Source organism: Rhea pennata, chromosome 3 (genome assembly GCF_028389875.1).
Source record: "Rhea pennata isolate bPtePen1 chromosome 3, bPtePen1.pri, whole genome shotgun sequence".
Lineage (NCBI taxonomy): Eukaryota > Metazoa > Chordata > Aves > Rheiformes > Rheidae > Rhea > Rhea pennata.
Genome location: NC_084665.1, coordinates 127,738,504 through 127,760,126, shown reverse-complemented (window position 1 = coordinate 127,760,126; position 21,623 = coordinate 127,738,504). Strand labels below are relative to the sequence as shown.

The window sequence follows — 21,623 nt, the reverse complement described above, 5'->3', positions numbered from 1 at the left end:
TTTTAAGGTCATGTCTGTTGCATATGGGTTACCCTTTGTTTTATGAGTAAATTTGTATGTTTTATGAGGTTAATAAATCATTAACAGATGTTATGGGCATAAGATAGCTACAACCAACCCATTAACTTGCTGGACTTCAACTGTCTTTAAGAATTAACCATTTATAGAAACTTATAACACAAATGAGCCATTTTACTACTGTGGTTTCAACATATGACTGAATGGTATTCCTTGAGGGAAAGGGGATTTCTCATGGAAAGGAACAGTTAGGGATGGAGAAAAACAACTCCTGATACTAACTTCCCATTCCTCTGGATCCTTTCCTTGGCCCTAGGCCACTAATTCAAACTCCAGTGCCTCTGTTTTCTCAGATATAAACTGAAAATGACTTGCTTGCCTCCCAGCTGGCTAGTGAAGATTGCTTTTCATTCTATATTTTGAGATGTGATATATCCTCGCAAAGGACAATTAACCTGAACTTATTTTTGCTTTCCCATAATGGTTTCTTCAATTCCCGTTAGTTTACATGACTGTGATAAACCTCTCTCAGAAATGCTTCTTATTTAGTCCTCCACTTGAGAGAAAGTGCTTTACATGTTCCTGGTCAATAATAAATCACAGCCACAGTATCTCCTCTAGTCAAAGAGGCTATTAAAACAGTAGCTCGAATTTGACCATAGGAGCAAGGAGCCCTCATGTTTTTCCTCTTTTGTTACTCACTTCTGGCATGATTTCGATCTTCTCATAGCGCCGCTTATATGGAAGAGTCAGCACCTCTGCTCTGCGGTAGGACATTGGCGGTGGCTGGCAGTCTATCATCAGATCTGTGCGATGGGACTGCGTTGGTGGTGGCTGAGTGTACTGCTCCGGGCAAACTACATGAAGAGGCTGGAAAAGAAGACTGTGGTGACATAGAGAAACATCTGGCAGACTCTGTGCACTGCTCTACAGCATACCCACACTATAATTGTTGCCATCATGAGGTTTGCAAATTGATGTTTCGAGCTAACTTATTTATATGAAAATAATATACAAAAGATGCAATCCAGAAGATCCAATCAGGATCACAATAAACTGCTGAAGGAGCAGGCAGTCCTTGCCCTGTATAGAAAAACAGTCCAGAGTAACAAGGCCTAAATTTGTGCCTTTAATCACCACTTAAGTATCAGCAGTCAGTCATGTTAGATGCCATAAGGACAGAAAATAGTAAAGCATTCAATAGCTTTATCTTCCAAAATCTTGTCATCTAAATTGGAACCAAATGACAGCAGTGGTGGGGACCCTCACAACATGGCATGGAGCAAGGCAGATGTATCAAAATGCAAGGCTGCAAATATTAGCCAAATGGGCAATTCTGGATTTTCATAAACAGTCAGTAATATATTAACAAAGCATAAGCAGGCTGGTTATCACAAGGATCAGCACAGGATTTAAGGAATTCAAAGGATAAGACACTGTTTCTGCAAACTGTTTTGAAAACATCCTTATGCTTCAGTAGCAACATGGAAGGAGATGCTTGTCAGAGAACCAGGCAATGGCAACGGCCATCAGTTGTATAGCAGCAAACCCGGTCACCAAACGATGACATAAGATGATCCAGACATTGTTAAAAGGTTTGAAAAAACATGTTATTTTTGTGTTTCCAAGTTAAAGATATACTCAAAGGAAAAGCTCAGCCAATACAATACTGGGTACTATTTTAATTGAGTTATGAGTCAGAAAACAAATTTCAGTAGAAACAAACTGAATGGATAAGGAGAGGTTCAGGCATAATGAGGCCATAAAGAGCCAAGGGGGAATGCAGAGCCTACACGAACAACCTGGCATTCTCCTGAGACAAAAGAAGTCTGGATCTCGCAAACAGGGGGAGAAAAGCAACAGATCTGGAGGAAACACAACAGTGGAAGTCCAAAGCAGTAGTGCCAGAACCAAGGCAAAGATTAGCTGCAGTCAAAAAGAGGCAGATATGGAGGAGTTGGTGAACGCTGAGGGGCTCTTGACGAAGTTCAACACTTGGAACTGTTGAACAATAAGCCTGTATTAGACACAGCCAGGCATATTTACACAAATAGGAAAAAAGAATACAGGAAAAATTCATTACATCTATATACATATAAAAAGGAGGACAGGTTGTATGTACATCATCCGCTCTGCACTCTGAACTTCTAGAGATCCTGTAGCCACTCTGTGCAGAGACTGGCAATCACTTCATACTTATTTTGGAGTAGGATACTAAAGGAGAGCTCAGTGCTGCGTGCTCATGGAAAGAGAGACGTGTATTGTCTTGAATTTTGCCATTGTTTAACGCAAGTCATTCACAATCAAACTACTAATTTCAGGTTTGTTAAGAAACTTAAGAGAAGACAACAGAAATTCATTACCTGGACTTCTTTGAGTAATTTAGACACTTGAATAAAATTCAGTCTTGTGTCAATGGGGCAATACACACATTTCATAGCCAAAGGTTGATAAGGAGCCAGGGCATCCAGATACGAGAAATCTGGTTCTGAAAAGAGAAATGTTGAGAACACTGAATGCCTCCTATGAATGAAGACTGCCCAATTCCTCTCTCTGTTTTCATGTTCTATCATCTAGAAGAGCTGTCGTTCAGCAACGTTAATTCTGTTATAGAAATCTCTTCCCTTCTTCCTTCCCCCATCCGTTATTTTCAGTTAATTTGATGAAAATTATGCCCCCAATTAGTCTTACCTTAATCAAGTAATGGAGCAATACTATTTCATTTCAACACATTATTGCTTGATTTTTATAACAAATTTAATCAAGATAAAAACATCACCTCTTACTTTTAATCAGATCGTCTAAAAAAGAGCAAGATTTATAAATTTTTTGGTATCACAAGGTAACCCAAATGTCAGCCTGTTTTTCACTGTGCAAAAACATGGCATATACATCTCTATCTTCATGAAACTGTAAAAAGTCCCCTGCAGCAGACATGTTACCTCCATTTTTCTTACAGTGTGTATATGTGTGTGTGTGTGTGTGTGTGTGTATATATATATGTGTGTGTGTGTGTGTGTGTGTGTGTGTGTGTGTGTACACACACATATATGTCAGGTTTAGACTGATGGAAAAACAAGGATCTAATCATCAAAAATTTAACATAACCCATGAGGATCTGGAGGAAGCCCTCTTGCTGGAAGGACAGTCAGTTGGGACTTTTTACAGTTATGCCAATAGAGCAATTCTAGCTCAAGTCAGGATTAGCTGACAGCTGCTTGCATTAGGGGCTATCCAGGAGCTGAGATGGGTTGCAACAGCGATTTCACACATCTTCATAGAGGATTGACAATTTCCTCCTAAAGCCTGCTAGAACTTCACAGAATCACAGAATGGTTGAGGTTGGAAGGGACCTCTGGAAATCTAGTCCAACCCCCCTGCTCAAGCAGGATCACCTAGAGCAGCTTGCACTGCTATCTTTACTTTTTAAAATATCTTTACTATTTTTTTAAATTTGTAAGTTTGTTAGACATAGTAAGTCTCAACTTTGCTTCGTATTAATATTGCCTAGTGAAATTTAGACTAGCAGTTTACCAGGCAAAAGACATGCACTGAATGGACGTTTACTCACACAGAGAGCAATACAACAACCAGAATACGATTTTTCCATTGTTTGCATGATTGAAAACTGTATGTTTTCATAATGTGGCACAGTGTAGAATACATGTATCCACCAACTCTGGGGATCACTGATCAAACGATGTGCAAAAGCTTGTGCTATCACTATCTACCTCAAATTATTGTGGAACTGATCATGTAACGGGAATGGCAAAAAAAGAAAAATTGGTATTAGCTTGGTAAAGACAGAATAGGTGCAAAAAAAAAAAAAAAAAGACAAAGCGATGCATCAAAGACTGTCTTCTGTTAAACCAGTTTGAACCACAGGGCCTCAAAGGACAACCTGCAGAGTGAAGTACAGTTTTGAACCAGCAAGCTTTGCTGGAAGGCGGTATGAGGTATCTCTCTAGTGTCCACTCAGAAAGTGTAAAATGATAAATGTTCAGGAAACTTAAATACAGAGACTTCAGTCTTGGTTTAGAAGTCGTACGCTCACTCTAGTTTTCCCTGGTATCTGCTACCTGCCGTGGTCAAGGGCAGAGTGCTGTCCAGCAGATCTCCAGTCCAGCCCTACACAGCAAGCCTGTGTTCTTACTTCACCCTGACGAGAGGACTAGCTGGATTTCTCATGTATCTAACAAGAAAAAAACACCCTTAAAACTTTACCACAGTAAGTTCAGCACCCAGCACGGTGTCCAAAATTCAATATTGAACTTCATTCTCTTGATAAAGACAAGTTAATTGCTAGCCTAAAAATCTGCTGTTGGCTAGGTACCAACGATCATGATGCGGTTTTATTTACGCTGTGAGAACAGAATGTGGCATCAAGCAATGACACATTTCGAATTGTCAAAGAGGCAATTTCCAAAGTTTAAAGCAATTGTCATCACAACTGCCTGGAAAGATCAAAGTGAGAAATAGTAACAAACATTGATCGTTGTACCAGAATATCTTAGGGAATGCCCCCAAAGCCAAGAATCCATAAACATGACATAAAAAATATACCGGGCAAAAAGCCATCCTAGTTAAAAGCAGATGTGTTAGTGACAATAGAACAAAATACAAAAATACCAATGTAAAAAGAGGGAGAGTTACTGGTAGTAAGCTTAACAGCAATCACTAATGAGAAGGGAATTAGCTGAAAAACAATCAGTAGTCAATCAGGCTTAAATAAGAAAATATTTAAAAAATATATTGGGTTAAAAAAGAAAACCAAAGTCAAGCACAGATCTTCTGCTAGAGATGTACAGTAAGACAGTAAATAAAGAGTTTTGAAAAATTATTGGAACTGAATTTTTTCATTTCATCTGGTGTGGTTGACGGAGATTTGACTGCTTGTATCTGAAAATGTCATAAGGCAGCACTTACTCAACTAAACATTTTTGAATAAATAAGCCTGGATAAGCTATAGATTTGAATTTTTTGATCTAAGAATCCAAAAAGGCATCCAAACTTTGATCTCTCTGAGCAACTAAGAAGAACGTAAGCAGCCTTGGAAAAATGAGAAATCCTAACATTAATTCTAACAAGCAAGTTTGAACATTTAGAAAAGATGAAAAACATAACTTGAGCTAGTCTTACAGTGAACCGTGAGAGATAACAGAATAGCTGTTTTGGAACTACCAAAAAACCAGAAATCAGTGGTCTTGTGGAAGACAGCACTTGTCAAGGACACATATTGACTTTTTTCTGACAGAATTACAGATCTTTAGCTTTTTCTCAAGACATTTGATTTACTACTGTGTGACACTTTGAGTTATAAAATCTTCCACTGAACAGCACTTAATGTGACATGCATGAGCTGCTTTAAGATCTCCTAGGGAGCTAGTTTTTAAAGCATTGTTGTTACTGGAGAGACAGCAAGAATTAGACTTCTGCCTACAATGCTTTCTTCTAGAATTTCTTTTTGGCATAGCAGTGTTCAATATTTTTAATCAATAATCTACTCAATACTGCTTTAGTGGTAACATTTGTAGATAACACAAGCCAGAAGCCAGAAGAGCAGCGCTACAGCTTACTCCCAGCTGGTGTCCTGTCTATTGGCAGCAGCTGCAATTTTAGTCTGTATTTTTTCATCCTTGTTTTTTACATTACAAATTGGAAAGGTGGAGACTACCTAGATCCTGTGGACTGAACAAGTAGTGTCATCATTACCAATATTTCATGGCTCATAGTTTAAAGATCTTAATTACCAGACACCAGGAGCCTTTCACAGGAAAAGCTGGAATGTCATCTGCTAGCACATACTGCTTCAATGGACCACATTTCTTATATAACTGCAGGGGATTTTATCTTAAAACAGGAGAAGCTGGATAATTAAATAATATAAATTCAGGGAATCAATGAAGGTGCTTCAGATTTCCTCTGGAGTTACTAAGAACAGAAGAACTTAATCTCCTGGGAATTTCTGTAGACAAAGAAAAAGTCTTTGTTCCTGCTGAGACAGTCATAATGGAAGTAGGAACATCCTGCTGAATGGATATTGCTGCAGAGAGAGAGACAAAATCCACAGACAAAAAGCCACAGACAGACAAATTTAAGAAACAAACCACAACAAGTGCCTGGAATTACTGTGCACTCGAAGGTCACTCATACAAGCTAAGCAGACCACAACTGGAGTTTCATCTGAAGGATAAACTAGGAATGAATCTCAAAGACCATGACCCAATGCATCTGCAACTTGTTACAGCCTCCAAGGTAATGCACAGCTGTACTTCATTGATTACTGTAATCAGGGCAAACCTCCTGAAACTACCCTGAACTGTAGGAGCGACGGGTACTCTAAGAGCTATTATGTTAGTGCTCTGGTGCCGCACAGTTCCCAGCAAAGGCACAGTCTTTAGACTCAAGTGTCTCAAGGAGTAAGAGGGCGATGCGCTCAGCAGGAACCCCAGCTTGTATCCTCCCTCCTCTTGCAGTAGCACTAGTTGCATGCTTCTCTAAATCTACCAGTATACTTTCCAAATTGTTTTAAAAGTATCATGACACTTAATGAACCGGTGATACCTATTGGTACCAATACTGTGAAAGAAGTCTCTAGTTAAAAAAAAAAAAAAAAAAAGAACATTCCCAATCCTGTTTGCTTTAGGAGGTCATGTGCTTTCCAGCAGTTTTATTTGCTAGAAAAAAAAAGGGGGGAGGGGAAATAAGTTTAACATTGGACTCCATCATTCCCTTGCTGTGGGATAGGTTTGATCAGCTACTCAGTGTTCTCCTCGTTTCTAATTACTTTGGCCTAGTCCAAAATACACATCTTTTTATCTGTCTGAGAGCTATATATAATAGTTATGCCAATTATACCAGACCTCTTTGCACAAAAATTCAGCAGCACTGGCCTGAAGAATTATTTTCTTTCTGAGGTCTGAGCACTGCCCACTATAGGGTTCTGTTGTGTATTACATATTGTGTATAAAAAGGAGGTGTCAATTTGGATAGAGCATCAGTGTCACTCAAATTAATACTTCTTCTGAAGTGTTTCAAAAGAAGATCCTGGAAGACATCTCCTTTGCTAGATCTCTTAAAGACTTAATGCTTTCTCTTAAATACTTTGTCTTGCTGCTAATGATTGCATTGTCTCTGCATGCAACTCTCCCAGTGGTTTGCAAACTATAGCTCATTCTGAGGTGGATAAAGCTTGATTCATTAAATCCATTAAAACTAAGGTCAGCACTAGAAGCTGACTGGGAAAAGTGGAGGAACTTAAAGACAAGTCTGTTGTGCCCCTGGCAGCCTGAACCACTGAGAAGACAAACGGCTCCCCTGGGTATTAGCTAGAGCTATATCTTCAGTTCCAGATACAAATGTGTCTGTCAGCCAAAAGACAAGTGAAAAAAAAAAAAAAAAAAGAAAAAGAAACTCTCGGCCAGATGGCACAGAGGCACAGATTACTACTGCCAGGTCTTTATGGGTTGAATGCTCCTGGAAAACCAAAGATGACAGAAACATCTTTAGAAACATGCTATCAGTTGTACAAGCTTAATGAAGAGGCAAATAGGAGTCTGAGGTTTTGATGAGAGGGCAGGAGAAGTGAAGAGGAAAGGTGTGTGATTCCAGTGGAAGATGGAGAGGAAGTGTTTCTCCTTTCTGACCAGTATCAATTAGGTCTCGCTTGGTTTTAACGTGCAGCCAGCTGACTTTAATCCAAAAATTAATTTCCTGTAGGCATTCTACTGTTGTGCATAACAAAGATCTTGCTTAGAAACAGTAATGATTGACTCTGTATGGCAAAGGTTGTCTCTGCAGGGCTAAAATAAATTAAATGGCACAATAATTATCCTTGTCACTACAGTCATTCCTGGGGTCTTAATTTAGACAAACGCCTACTGAAGTCAGAAACTTCTGCCCCAGAACAAATGAGTAAAGCCCCTAAGATGTGGCCACACCAAACCAGAGTGCACAACCTATTGCTAATTCAATACTCTGAACAGCACTTAACTTACCTGTGAATATAACAGTGTTCAAGCTAGACTTTCCCCATAACTCCATAAAATGAACCACATCTCCAAATCGAAGAGAAGGATGCCCAGTAAAAACAACACAAGGCTGCTTGAAGTCATTGCTGAAGTCTCCATGGATGCTCGGATAATGTTTCAGTTTGTTTGTCTGAATGAGCTGCAATAAAAACAAAAATCCTGATATTACAATCTTTTCATGCCTTTGTGCTCTGCAGCACCACGTGTTTATTTACATGAGATTATAAATAATCTGCAGGTTATTTATAATTCATCACAGAGTCCCTTCCTACACATTCCCTAGATGTTCCATCAGATTTAGCCATTACTGCCCTAAAAGTTACAAAAAGTAAGGCAGAACATGGGATCAGGACCTTCAGAGTCCTTGTTCTCGTTTCTTTGGTATCAGTGGTGACTTTCTGAGAGGAAATTCTGCAAACACTCCCTGCTTAAGAGTTTCTTTGAGGGAACAGAATGCTCAGCTGACAGATTCAAAATAAACTACTTTTCCCTATTTGCCATGTTCACAAACAACTCTGTGCTCTGATGTTTAATCTGGTTTTTGTGCATCATAGTATCACCAGGGAGTTTTGTCCTCACCATTATGTTACTATGAGTTTCACAGGACCAAAAATAGGTATAAAAAGTCCTCTGGTAAATGATAAGAAAGAATAGACTCTGAATTGCCCTCCTTTAACTATTGTTGAACTTACTAATAACAATGAACTAAGTGTAATAAGAAGTACTTGTCACTAGAGTTGGCAAACAGAGCATAATTGGCTATGCACAAGGAATAGATTTCCTTACTAAGTCGGGAAGTTTAGTTATGAAGGCATGTTTTGAATTTTGAAGGAGAGTTTTATATCTCTTGCCTTTGTTTTCTAATCTGTAAAGCAAAGCTGAACTTAAAAAGCAATTTACTAGACTAGTTTGCTAAGCACATCCATGCAATATTCTGCAAGCATTTTCTTGGTATGCATATGCTCCTGTCCTTAGCATGAAAATAACTGTAAACCCGGTTCTTCCGTAAACATATGTGATTTAAGACAATGAAAACACAGATTAAACAGCTAACAAAATACAAGGAAATAACAATGTAAAGGAGCAGAACAGTACTTTCAGCCAGTTTTTAAAGGAGGTGAGACACTTCATCAAAGATCTCTCCACACGCTGCTGTCCCTGCCAGGTGTTGCAACATCACCCAGACTAGAAGATTCACAAATGTAGGCTTCAGAGACATACTTCTGAAGCTGCTGTGCCCTGGCACCCCAGCCAATACTAGCAAAGTACATGATCTTCATTATGTGTTATAACATGATGGATACATCATGACTTTCTAGTAGAAACCTCTATCATTCTGGACATTTCTCTTCCTTGTAAAATATTTGGTTTCCAAAGTGGGGGGGGGGGGAAGATGACTGTGATAAGCAATTGTCTTCGTCTCTCAAAGCTGTAATTCATCTTTTCAGATTCTCTTTTACTCGTCCCTTTTTAATGTGGCAGCTCTAACTCCAGATAGTGTGCCTACATGGATATGAAAAAGCAAGCTGAGAAATTGGATGCGTCTCTAAGCTTCTTAACAATATATAGGTAACAAAACACTTCAGATGTTATGGTTATTATACAATTTGGTTCTTATTCAGCACCACTGAACAGAGTATTAACCCTATTAGACTCAACTTCTAGCTGTCACTATCTAAAGACATGCCTTACTGCTGGAACAGCTAATGTATGAATTTACCCTCAATATCTTTTCACAGAATCAAAGAATCAGTAAGGTTGGCAGGGACCTCTGGAGATCATCTAGTCCAACCCCCCTGCTCAGCAGGGTCACCTACAGCATGGTAGACAGGGTTGCATCCAGGTGGGCCTTGAAGATCTCCAGAGAAGGAGACTCCACAAATCTCTCTGGGCAACCTGCTCCAGGGCTCCTTCACTCTCACAGGGAAGAAATTCCCCCTCACGCTCAGGCAGAGCTTCCTGTGCTTCAATTTCTGCCCATTGCCTCTTGTCCTGTCACACGGGACAACTGAAAAGAGTTTGGCCCCGTCCCCTTGACACCCTCCCTTCAGGTACTTGTACACACTGATCAGATCCCCCCTCAGTCTGCTCTTCCCCAGGCTGAAGAGGCCCAGCTCTCGCAGCCGTTCCTCACAGGGCAGGTGCTCCAGCCCTCTGAGCATCTTCATAGCCCTACACTGGATGCTCTCCAGAAAGCTGGCTGGTCACAGGTGCCAATATGTATATTTTCTCCTCTGCTTCCTCGAGTTTGTTCTGCTTCAAGGTCCTTGTAGCAAAAATGTTGCTGTTACTTTGCATCTGCCCTCCTACACGTCCTGATCAAAACTGTTGAGCAACATCTGAAGGGGTAGAGTGGAATGAGATAGGTATCATTCCTTCTAGGCAACTGTAGGCAGACACAGCCCATTATTTCCAAGTGCATCCTTGGATCCTGAAGGAGGATCCTGGGGCACTCCATTTTGTGCAGGCTACCAGTAGTATTAAATTTCAATCCAGCCTTCAAAGGAGAAATTTGAATATGCATCCAATAACAGCTCCAGCAATTAATACCCACTCAATCTAGCAAACGTTTCTGTAATTAAGACTAGTAAAGGTTTCTGATTAACAATTTGGGAGTGCAATATTTACAGTCTACATTTATTTCCAGTAATAAAAGTGGCAGTTTAGCAGACAATGGGTAAATCAAATTTGCCCCATAAAATAGACATTTAAAAGAAGAGGTAGGAAACAGTCCTGTTAAGCTAAACACACCATTTTTGGTTTTCTGAGGGAAGTCAAAAACCCGTAAACTGAATTTGCGAAAGCAGATTCAGTTGGGTAAACTGGGAGGAGACAATTTCTGCTCCAGATACTAAGGCGGATATGTGACATTCCAGGGCTAGACTTTCTCAGTGACCAGCAAGTAGCTATGTGAAAGGCCTTCCTACAAGTAGCATTTATGTAGCACACTTCTGACAATCACGAAGTGTTCTTCCAGCATCCTGATCCACAGACTCCTTAAGATTGTATGTATTTGCATACAGTGGCATTTGTGTCTTTGCTAAGATATGAGACCTGCATTTTAAGTGCAAAACCATTATCAACAACTTATTTAGCTGCTAAACCAATACAAATGTTCATTGTATGTTCATGAACACAACAAGCTGTGCTCTTCTCAAAGCTTTACAGCAGCACCAAATTGCTTCCTACTACTTTGAAGAGAGACACAGGTTCTCTAATCCAGCCGTCAGGACCTTGGACTTCGTGTGTTCTTCTTCTTTTATCATTTATTTTTTCTCCAGCAACACAACATCCACTAGCACACTGCTGGTGTGCACTGCTTCTAACGGGTGCACTGTGCTAGCTCAAGAGGGAAGGGGAACACATGTTGAACCCTCAGCACCATGTCCTGAGGCACTGTATGGTGTTTTTTCCCTTTTCTTTCTTTCTTTCTTTTTTTTTTTTTTTCCTGTCTTTGGAGATCTTTATAGGTGTGAAGCTCCATAGTCAAGCTCATAATATCTGGTCCTAACAGCGAGACATAGCAGGGGTGAAAGGCCACAAAAAAAAAATTTAAAGACATTCTACACACTCCAGTAATAAAGCAGCTGGTAGACTTTAGTATCTAAAGCAAAATCTTTTCCAGTTACCCAATCAAGAATATATGGAGCTGGACTTGCAGAACAAGTCCAACAATTCTTCATAAATCATTAGGAGGACTCAATTTGCAATGATCTGTATAGATCTTTGATACTGAGAGATGAGATGGGCTATATAAGCACAACACTCATTAATAAGTCACGTTCAGATCTCCAACCTGTACCAAGCCTGGACTAAAAACAGCACCTGGTCTTTAGCCGATCCATATTTTCAAAACTGGACTGAGTTCTGGAAACCAGAAACAACATTCAGAGCACCATTCTACAGAAACAGCTGTTATTAACAGAAAGCTTAGAAGAGCGAGAGGATGGTAAAGTACCAAAACAAGACTGAGCAGAGCTGTGTTTTTTTTAAATCCCCAATGGTTATGCTTCCCTTTAAAGCCGTACACTTGATTTACGGGGTTCACTTGGTTCTGAGTATTTATTGCTTTGAATGTAATATGCAGGAACTGGTACATGAAGAGGGGAAGCAGGGATGAAGAAGACAAATGCTAATATTTAAGACCACAGAATCAATATTACTCCCACTCTAGCTATTTTCAGTCAGAAAAACAGGCATTTGCTAGCCATTTCTCCTTGGTGCTCCTAACAGAGTCTATTTAAGAGGGTAGTAAATCCAAATTCTTCCTCCACTAGCGAAATACCAGCTCTACAAATATCGATCAATATAAATGACCTCTTAAATTTTTCTGTTGTGAGCATTTGAGGAAAGTGTTGTAAAGGCTGGATTCACTAACTTTACAGCCTGAAATCCGCTTTGTAAACATTGAACAGAGAGAGGAAAAGGAGCGAAAGCTTCTTTTCTCGCCTTGCTAGAACAATTCAACTATTCATTTATAAAGCCTCTGCCTCCACACAAGGTGCAGGGTTTACAATCCATGATTTCAGTTCAGACGGGAAGGGAGGTGACTTTTGCTGTGGCTGTTAGGATGAGATGTCACCATGCCCCCATGGAATTTGGTAAAAACACTACAATTTGGTACTGGGATATCAGAGAAACATTACTAATCTTTGTCCTATCTACATCAGGTAGGCACTGTGGGGCTTAAATCCAAGCCCGTTTAGACAGCAGACTCTAGAATACAACTGAAGCAGTATCTTGGAAGTAAAAGCCACCATCTCCTTTGGCCAGTCTTCTGTATTCACAGGCATTTGGAAAATTTAGTTTTTAACTTTGCAGAAGCTTCCAGCATTACTGCCGTTTGCACCCCTGCCCTCCCTTCCCCACTGCAGTAACTGCTGGGGAAAAACAGAACCGCCACTGTTGCACCAGCACAGAGGAGAGCCCTCCGCACTTCCCTCTCCCCACTTGTCCTCCCGAGAAATCACTGGCTGGAATTTACAGCAGTCCTCCCTCCAAAAAACTCTCAGCAACTCCTACACCAGCAATCACAGAGAAACCTTTAGAAAGATGACCTTTGAGCTCGTGCAGCACTTAAACCATTGCAGCTGAGACCTCTGAAAGTGTTTGCAAGAATCTGGACACCTCATTCACACCAACTTTAATAAGAATTGATGGCCAAATCCCCCCTACTACTCTGAAGCATTTTAGCCCATATTCCCTGCTCACAACAAAAGGAAAGTAAATTCCCTATTCACTCAAAGTGGATTTGAGGTAACAAATCACCCTTCCAAAGAACAACAAATTCTATGCAGCGATTAAGTGGGAGGAGATATGATAAACATTTACTAATGCACTAAAGGGGGAAGCAAGAAGGAGGGAGTCGCAGCGTTTTGGGTTCTCTGCAGAGGTGAGCAGTGAGTCTGGTTTTACTCACCCCCAGGAGAACAAGGAGGAGTTCAGAACAGGTAACATAAATCAGCAACTTGGGAAAATTTCTTTGCAAAGAGAATGAAAAAGCTGCAAACAACTTAGTTTATAGAGAGGAGTAAGAGAGGTCAAAATAAAAACAATAATGGTAGAGAGGACAACACATCGGATATTACTTACCTCTTACAACAACGGCAAAGGGATAGTCAAGTGAAATGCAAAACTAATACAACCATAACGGATTAAAGGAAGTAAATTCTCTTCTACCTTATGCACGAGGCATCAGTGGAACTCAGTGCTGTAAGAGACTGAGCACCTCAACAGTTTGGGAGATTTTTTTCCTTGTTTGTTTTTAAATATTGCCAATTTCAGTAGCAGACAGCATGCTGAGCTGGACTTGTTCTATAGATAATTAGAAGCTTATTTCCTGGCCTGTCCCTCTCTGATGTATCATGCCAGGCACATTATTAATGTTAGCTAATAACTAATAAGCATGTCTGAATAATCTCCTCTTTTCTTCCAACAGCCGAGCACCTAAGCACATCCTTTCATCATGGGCAATTTCTATATACTTTACACAGCACAAGCCTGCCATTACTTTGCAAGCAGTAAGGCAATTCTCCAGTAACAACCTACCCAATTGAAATGATCATTTAATGCCTGTTTCTGATACTCATTAAAAAAATTCTGGGGTGCTATTAAGCAGAATCCCTGACTCCAGAGGTTGTAAAGTCAGAGGTTTAGAAAGACAGCGGATACCAAGGACAAAATGACAGACTGCTGACCAAGGCTCAAACCCAGGAACAGGAAGCCTTGAGTTCAAGTCCTCGTTCTCTCCGAGACTGATGGTCAGGCTGTTCAGGCTAGCTCTATATTCAGACCACTTTGTTTGGTATAATTACAACAAAACAGCACAGCTGTCTACAACAAAACAACACAGAGTCTAATATGGATACTCTTTGCACAAGAAAACTGAGTTTCTGCCAATGGATGAATAGTGAAGTAGTTAAAGACTATATTGAAAATGGGTTATATAGATATTTCACATAATATGAGTTACATATATAGTATCAGCTGCAAGATTCCCTCCCCCTTCCGTTCATTTGATCCAGCTCTGTATTTCCTAGAAGGAAAAACCAAACAGCTCCTCTCTCTTGGCTTAGAAGCAGCATGACAACACTAAATCATAACCAGCTGTGGACACTGCTAAAACTGGAATGCAGCCCAAAGCAGCTGAAATTTATGGGAATAAAAGAGTCACTGTAGCTGTCCCTCAAAGGGTAGCAACATGGAATCAAAGGCATGAGATGATCACAGGATACCTGACATGGCCATCTTGGCACTCCTGGGGAAATGACAGTAAGTATGGTTGTGTGTTATGTGTCAATCATCTGTATAAATCTCAATATGCTTTGATTGTTTAAAACAAAACTAAAACAAAGCCACACATTTCACCAAACAGAAAGGAGCAATCAGATCTGGTGTTCTCAAGCATGTCTAAACATCAGTGATTTATGACTTTAAGAAAGGCACTAAATGAAATAACAGGCTCAGTCTTCTTTTGCCTGGGTGTTACTTTGCTTTGGTTTTGCTATTAGCCAAGCCTTTGAAAGTGTGGCTGTGTGCCTAAAGCCACTGCCTCCCACTATATAATCTAGTTTTCCCAAACAGCCAATATGTATCACGAATTAGCAGTGAAGAGACCTATCAGGTCATTTAGTCCACCATGGGGGTCAGTGCAGGTTACTTTACTTCCCCGTGCTTTCTCCATTCTCCAGTATTTACATAGCAGCTGTAACTGAACCCCCAAACAAGAAATCTGTTTTTTTAGATAACCTACTGTGAAATGTGCAGTACTTACTTCAGATGGCAACTCAGTGCTGAAATCCTTTAGGGGTACAGTCATTTAATAGTTTGGGAGCCACAAGGGTGTGGATACACACTATTTTCTGTCATTTAGCATTTAAACAGTTAAGGGAACCCTTAGGCAAAAACTTAGAAAGCCTAAGGATAGCTTCTTAGGAATGATATCCATGCGCCTAGCTTGATAAAGCTATTGATGTATCTCGTGATAAAAAGTTCCTAGCTTTGTAGGTCTCAGCCTGCATGATTTGGCCTTGTCAGCCCTAACCTGTAGCTGCAACAGGCCCATTACACCCTCTGTGCACTTCATTGTATCATCTTCTGCTGTGAATCCTTTCTTAGATAATTGCCTTGATCTACACATGGAGCACAGAGAAATTACTGAACACCTAAACAGTAATTTGACAGAATCTTGTTATCGACAGACCTCTGGAGAATTTAAAATGCCCTAAAAATTAGAGGACACAGTTATCACTCTATAAAGAGCTATCATATAATATGGGTTAATTAATCCAGTCTTTGACAGCCGTGTGTTTGCCTTCCCATTTTTGGAAGGCTTTCACTTAAACCTGGCAGTTCCAATGCATGCAGTATTTTTGCAGTAAAGCCTTTGGTAGAATATAGGACGTCAGTGAAGCCAAAGGCACTGTGGATCAACAAGGAAAGCAGAAAGGCAGGGGAAATCAGAAACTATAGGCACCAGCATGGCTATCGAATCTTCTACTCAGATATCAGCTACGAAAAAAAAGGTGGTGAATGGGTGGCCTCCCATGCAAACTGCATTTTTTTTTAGTGACAGACTATTCCTAATTCACTGCACATTCTGCCTGAAGTGCATTCAAGCATCTGGAAAGAGTGAGGGCTTCCAGTCAGATCCTACTTCTAACAATGCCTTTGAAGTACCTACAGATGATACAGGACAGGCAGTGGAAATTTCCAGCTCAGCAGAACAAGCCCCTGAACAAGTTCCCTTAGAAGGAAGGGGGGGAAAAAAAAAAAAAAAGCAAAACCCAGAAAATGCATTTTATCTCTGGCCTCTTAAACCTGCAATGCCATTCTGCACATCCCATCAAACATGGTTTTGATCACACAAAGTAGAAGAGTCAGTTCCTAAGACTGCCTGCCACAAGCAGCTCCCTGTCTCACAAAAGCACAATTTAAACTGCAATCTTTTCTCAGACTCATCTCTCCCTTTCCCGGCCTGCCTCCCATTTACTCCCATCTGCCTGTTCCCAACGGAGAAAACACTCTCCCTCTCTTAATATATGAGATAACTCTGAAGGCAGGAGTTAGGCCACATTTACTGAAGGTCTGTTGGCAAAAACATCTCCTCAAAATATGTATGTTGTTACTGAGACGATCCCTCCAAAAGATAGGAGCCTTATTCTTATTTGCTTCATCAAGATGCTAGCTAAAGTCATTTCATATAAAATTGTCAACGACAGCACTCAGTGCTGCAAGCTTTAACCTTTTTATATCAGACCTCTATTTCAAGATGCCCTTTCTCCTGCAGCAAACATGGTGCCTATTACAGCTACGGAGTTAGGAGCTGGGATGACTAAGCTGCCTCTGATAACAAGCTCTTAGTTTTACACACTTTGAAATAAACTGCTTGGACAAAAGGAATATTCATGGTTGCAATCTGACACAAGCAAGTACTCTTCCATGTGTACACCACATAGCTTTCTGTAGGGAAGATTAAAACAGGCAAGCATATGTAAGTTATACGCTGAAATAAACATCACAATTACTTCTGAATTGAGGGAACACCATCCTGCATTTCTCAGCCAAGCCCCCCAAATCAGTCACAGGAAAAAAAAAAAAAAAAAAAAAAACTTGCAAGAATAATGACACAAAGCTATTAAATAGCTATAGAAGCTATTAGCTATTATAGAAGCATTAATTAGAAAAAGAGAACAGTCGTACAGGATTGGGCTCCAGAAACCCATTCACTCTGAGATCCGAGCAAACAGCGAGACCATAGTTTACTTACCTCAGCGTGGGGAAAGGGAGGTTCTGGGAGATACACCTTTGTTTGTTTGTTGTGACACAACCTTTACAAGGAAAGGAAAATAAGCTGGGTTAGAGATTTGCAGAGCATCTTACAGTATCTGCTGCCATCTACTGTTAAGCTTTCCCTGGGGAAAGACATTTCATATCTGTGTATCAGGTGCAAAATCACTTATTTATTTTGTTCCTTCCAGTCTTTGTGTTTAAAGAACTAACACTTAAGGGGCACAAGGATTCAGTCTTAGCAAGACCGCTTAAAAAAGGTGCAAGACAACTGAAAGTAATTTTGTAGACAGTATGCAACAGAGTCCCTTTACTGTTGAAAACAGGTGCTGACTTTGGAAGATAAGGCCCAACACAGAAGTAGAGTTCAAGTAAACAGTGTCTAAACACTTGGGTGTCTGAATTATGCCAGCTAGACACAGCGGATGAAACAAGAGCTTCATCTGCACATTGCACTCAGAGCCGCTGTGCTACCTTACTGGCCTACGTAACATTCCTACTGTTTTGACAGCAGTATCTAGCCCAAAGAATTCTTACAGCAAGAACCTTGCAGCTATCACTTCAGCTGCAGCTGAAATGAAATCACCACGTAAGCACAAGCCAAAAAACTGTTTAACTATAAACCAAGCATGGCAACACACACTGGTGAGTACACTGAAGTTTCGCCAGGACATCAAGGCTTGATTTTCCTACTTTCACTGAAAGTAATGTATTCTGAATTCACTAGATTTCAATCCTCTTTACAATTCTCCTGAGGAAGCAATTCACCTCAGATTGCCAGGGCATCTCTTTCCCTTGTCTGAATTCCAGATCAAAAAGTCTGGAGAGGACGGAAGGGAGGGAAGGCTAACTTGCTCTGTCTAATGATTTACAGCCCCTCTTGGTATGTAAGAAGTTTAGAACAATCACAAGTGGTCAGGTTCCCCCTTCCATGACTCAGTAAATTGAAGTCTGAAAAATCTACTTTGTTTAAATAGGGAGACCACAGAACAGTTTTGGGGACACTGGATGAGCAAGCAGGCACAGCTGAAACCTCAAGTCAGGTATATCATTTAGTCATCAGTGCTAATACCAAAAAGCAGACTATTTGAGTTTGTAAACACATTCTGTATATGTTCTACAGGAAACGATGCTTCCCTAATTATAGAACATCTACTTACACACAGACGTACAAGCTTGTGACTCAAGAAATGTGTTCTCAATTCCAATCAAGCATATATTAGAATATGTCAAGTAGACATAACTTGCATACACCTATTTACCATAGTTGGATGTGTGAATTCAGCCTGATGAAGCAGCTTTTTAACACCTACCATTCAGCAAAGATCTGGGAGAATTCAAGGGAGCTGTTGGCAACAGGTGAGATGAAATAAAAAGGGACATTGGAGAGTCCAGCAGAGTCAATATACTGATACAGGCACTCCAGCAAATCGTATATTACTCCTGAGGGGTAACAGGGAACCAGTACATTTCCTCCGTTCCGGACAGTCATAGCTAAGAGAGAAGGAAAGAGAGAAAAAAAAACAATTAACTGGGCTCATACTTAAATTTTTTAGTAGAGTTCCTTTAATCCAAACATTATACAAGGTTTAGAAAGAAGCTATTGTGTGAATCAACAGAACACTGTGTGCATATGAATGCTTCCAATCATTCAATACATCTTCTGCCTTCTCCAGGCTTAGCAGAGTGAATGATTACACTGCCTTAGTTGTGGGCAGCACAACAGACTGAGCACATATGAAACTCCTGACACTAGAGGGTAGTCTTGCACCAGCAATGAGGTTAAATCCTGTCCGACGGGACAGAGAACATCCTCCCATCAGAATAACCCCTGCTCTGCCTATTAGCTGTCCATGTAGAGGGGCAGGGCAGCGGTCCACAGGCCTCAGCTGAAAGCACCACACGTTCTAGAGGAATGCCTGAAGATCCAGTGATTTCAAACCGTCCTCCAAGCTACAAGTGGGGACAGGCAGAGGAGCGTCTTTCCCTTTTAAGAGCTCTAAATATTTCTATTTTCTTTGAACATAACAAGAACAATTTAAAATCTCTGTGAACTATAGATGGTATGGGCCTTGAGAGAAAATGAAGAGAAGAAAAACAGGCTTTCTCTGCAATCAAAACAAATCAGAGTACAAAAGTAAAAGCAAGAATAGAGCAAACATTTTGTTCTTTGGCAGAATGAATTACAAAAGTGCTGTACCTTATGGGAAAGAGGAAATACTTGGTTCAGCTCACTGAGCAATTGCTGCCTCACTAGGATTTCATCTGTGGCCATGGGGTAAAATCACTGACTGATGTTAATTGCAATGCAGCAACAGTAACATTATGCATGAAGGCATTACACAAAAAGCTGTGAAAGAGGCTGGAAACACATATATTAAACCTTGCCGTAATCACTTCCTTGGCTTCAGTTTATTGCAGACCCCGATGGGGTACACACCTAGCGCATTAAGGGTCTTTTTCCCCCACCTACACATTCAAGAAAGATTTTTACGGACAAATATTTAAAGGTTTTATGGAGCCTACGGAGACACACAGACCTTGTAGTAGGGTTTTTCATATGCATTTAAGGTGCTTAACTCCTTTCAGGAGTCAGTGCCTATTACAAGCTGTTCTCAACATCAAATGGCAGTTAAAGACACCTACTATATCAGGACTATACTATACAACATCAACAGCATTGAGGTGGGTTTATTGCCCAGGTTCTCTCTGGGTCACATACAAACTCTACCATCCTAGTATTTGTGAACAGGAATAAGAACAGAACCTGAGATGTTACAGAATATCCAAGCAATGTGCTATACGCTCCCTCTAATATGGGCAAAGCTAAACCATCCCATCTGTAAACAGGATGTGAAGAGAGGCATGAGAAGATTAAGAATGATATTTTCAAAGCCATCGGGGGGCTGGAAGTTAAGCCTTTCACTCCAGGAACACAATTTACACTGCTTCATTATGCACCCAAGAATTCTACATGCAGAAAGAGGAAAGGTAAATATTTACCTTATGGGATGCATAGCAGCAAGGATGCTGCACAGGGCAGAGACAGTGGGTGCAGGATGCATTAGTGATCAGCCAAAAAAATCTAAGGAAAGGGATACACCTGCAGTTCTGTCTCTGGCCTGAGCTGAGATACCAGCTGAAACACTAAGGTGCGCGTCTCCATGAAACAGGTCCCCAGGCAGAACGCCCTCCTTCTCCTTTGACTCAGGCACCAAGTAGCTTTGCCCAGTTAAGACAAATGGCTCACCTTCCCTTTGAGGAGGCAGGAAGCAGATCTTTCATCTAATAATGATTTGGTTAAAGGATTTGTCCAGGTCATGGAAAATTTGGGTGTCACACCCCAAGCCTCAGAGTTTGATTTCACAGCTCTCCGCTGCCAGCAGCCATTGGTTCACTACAAGAAACTCAAGTCTCTTCTGTCAAAAACAACTAGAAATTAAAGATTCCTTGGGCCTCAGAGAATAAGGGAGGGTAATGCATTTCGGCAGGCAACGGCTTGAGTCTCTACTGCCAGGAAAACTTCAGAGCCAGTTACCAATAAGTATCAATAATATAAAATCATGGACCAAGGAGTGGAGCACTCTTCCATCCAGCTGCCCTATCCACTAGACTTGTTGGCCCTTTGAATTTCATGTTCCTGGCTGCACAGTGACACAGCTTTAAAACAGGACTGAGCCTAGTCTCCGGGCCAGGAAAAGGCAGCAGTGTGGCTATACCACTACTGACAACACTGCAAACAGTTTTTTGGATTAGAATACACCATTTGTTTCCTTCGTGCAAGTTTATGTATCTTTGTGGCAATCAGTGCAAGTGAGCACTATTTCTTGAAAGGGTGCCTAAGTGGTTCCATAAAAGGGTAAGAATTACCTCTCAGCCTGTCTAAAACAGGAATTAAAAAAATTACAGGTATATTACTTTCTGTGCAAGTAACAGGTCCAATCTGGCTTTCTGTACCACTAGGACAACTTTCCACAGTTGTCAGGAAGAGGACATGTATATCTGAAAGCTGTTTAAAGCCCAATTTATCTCTGAGACTGCTGTACTCTCTTGAAAAAAACTGTGTAATAATCTTTGGCATTTCAAATTTAGTCTTCTTCAGTGGCTCCATAACAAGTTGTTCAATTTACAGCTCACGATGAGATACTTGCATTTCAAACAGCTGCCACCACAAGGTCAAGCTGGCACCTGAAAAGCCAACAGTGCTCTTTTCTGCTTTATATAAATATATAAAGCACACACACACACATACACAGTAACACAAAATATCACAAACTGTCCCTACAG

General features: G+C 40.5%; 1 protein-coding gene across 3 annotated transcripts in view; it reads right to left on the bottom strand.

Annotated features, from left to right (window-relative positions):
* INTS9 (integrator complex subunit 9) overlaps positions 1 to 21,623 on the bottom strand; it is a 69,486-nt gene that overhangs the window by 15,604 nt on the left and 32,259 nt on the right. For all 3 annotated transcript variants that reach the window (XM_062571233.1, XM_062571234.1, XM_062571235.1), the window contains 5 exons: positions 18,650 to 18,830; positions 17,317 to 17,377; positions 8,016 to 8,187; positions 2,382 to 2,506; positions 721 to 888 (listed from right to left, as the gene is read on the bottom strand). In XM_062571233.1, coding sequence (XP_062427217.1) covers positions 721 to 888; positions 2,382 to 2,506; positions 8,016 to 8,187; positions 17,317 to 17,377; positions 18,650 to 18,830 — 707 coding nt within the window. The remainder of the gene's footprint in view (positions 1 to 720; positions 889 to 2,381; positions 2,507 to 8,015; positions 8,188 to 17,316; positions 17,378 to 18,649; positions 18,831 to 21,623) is intronic.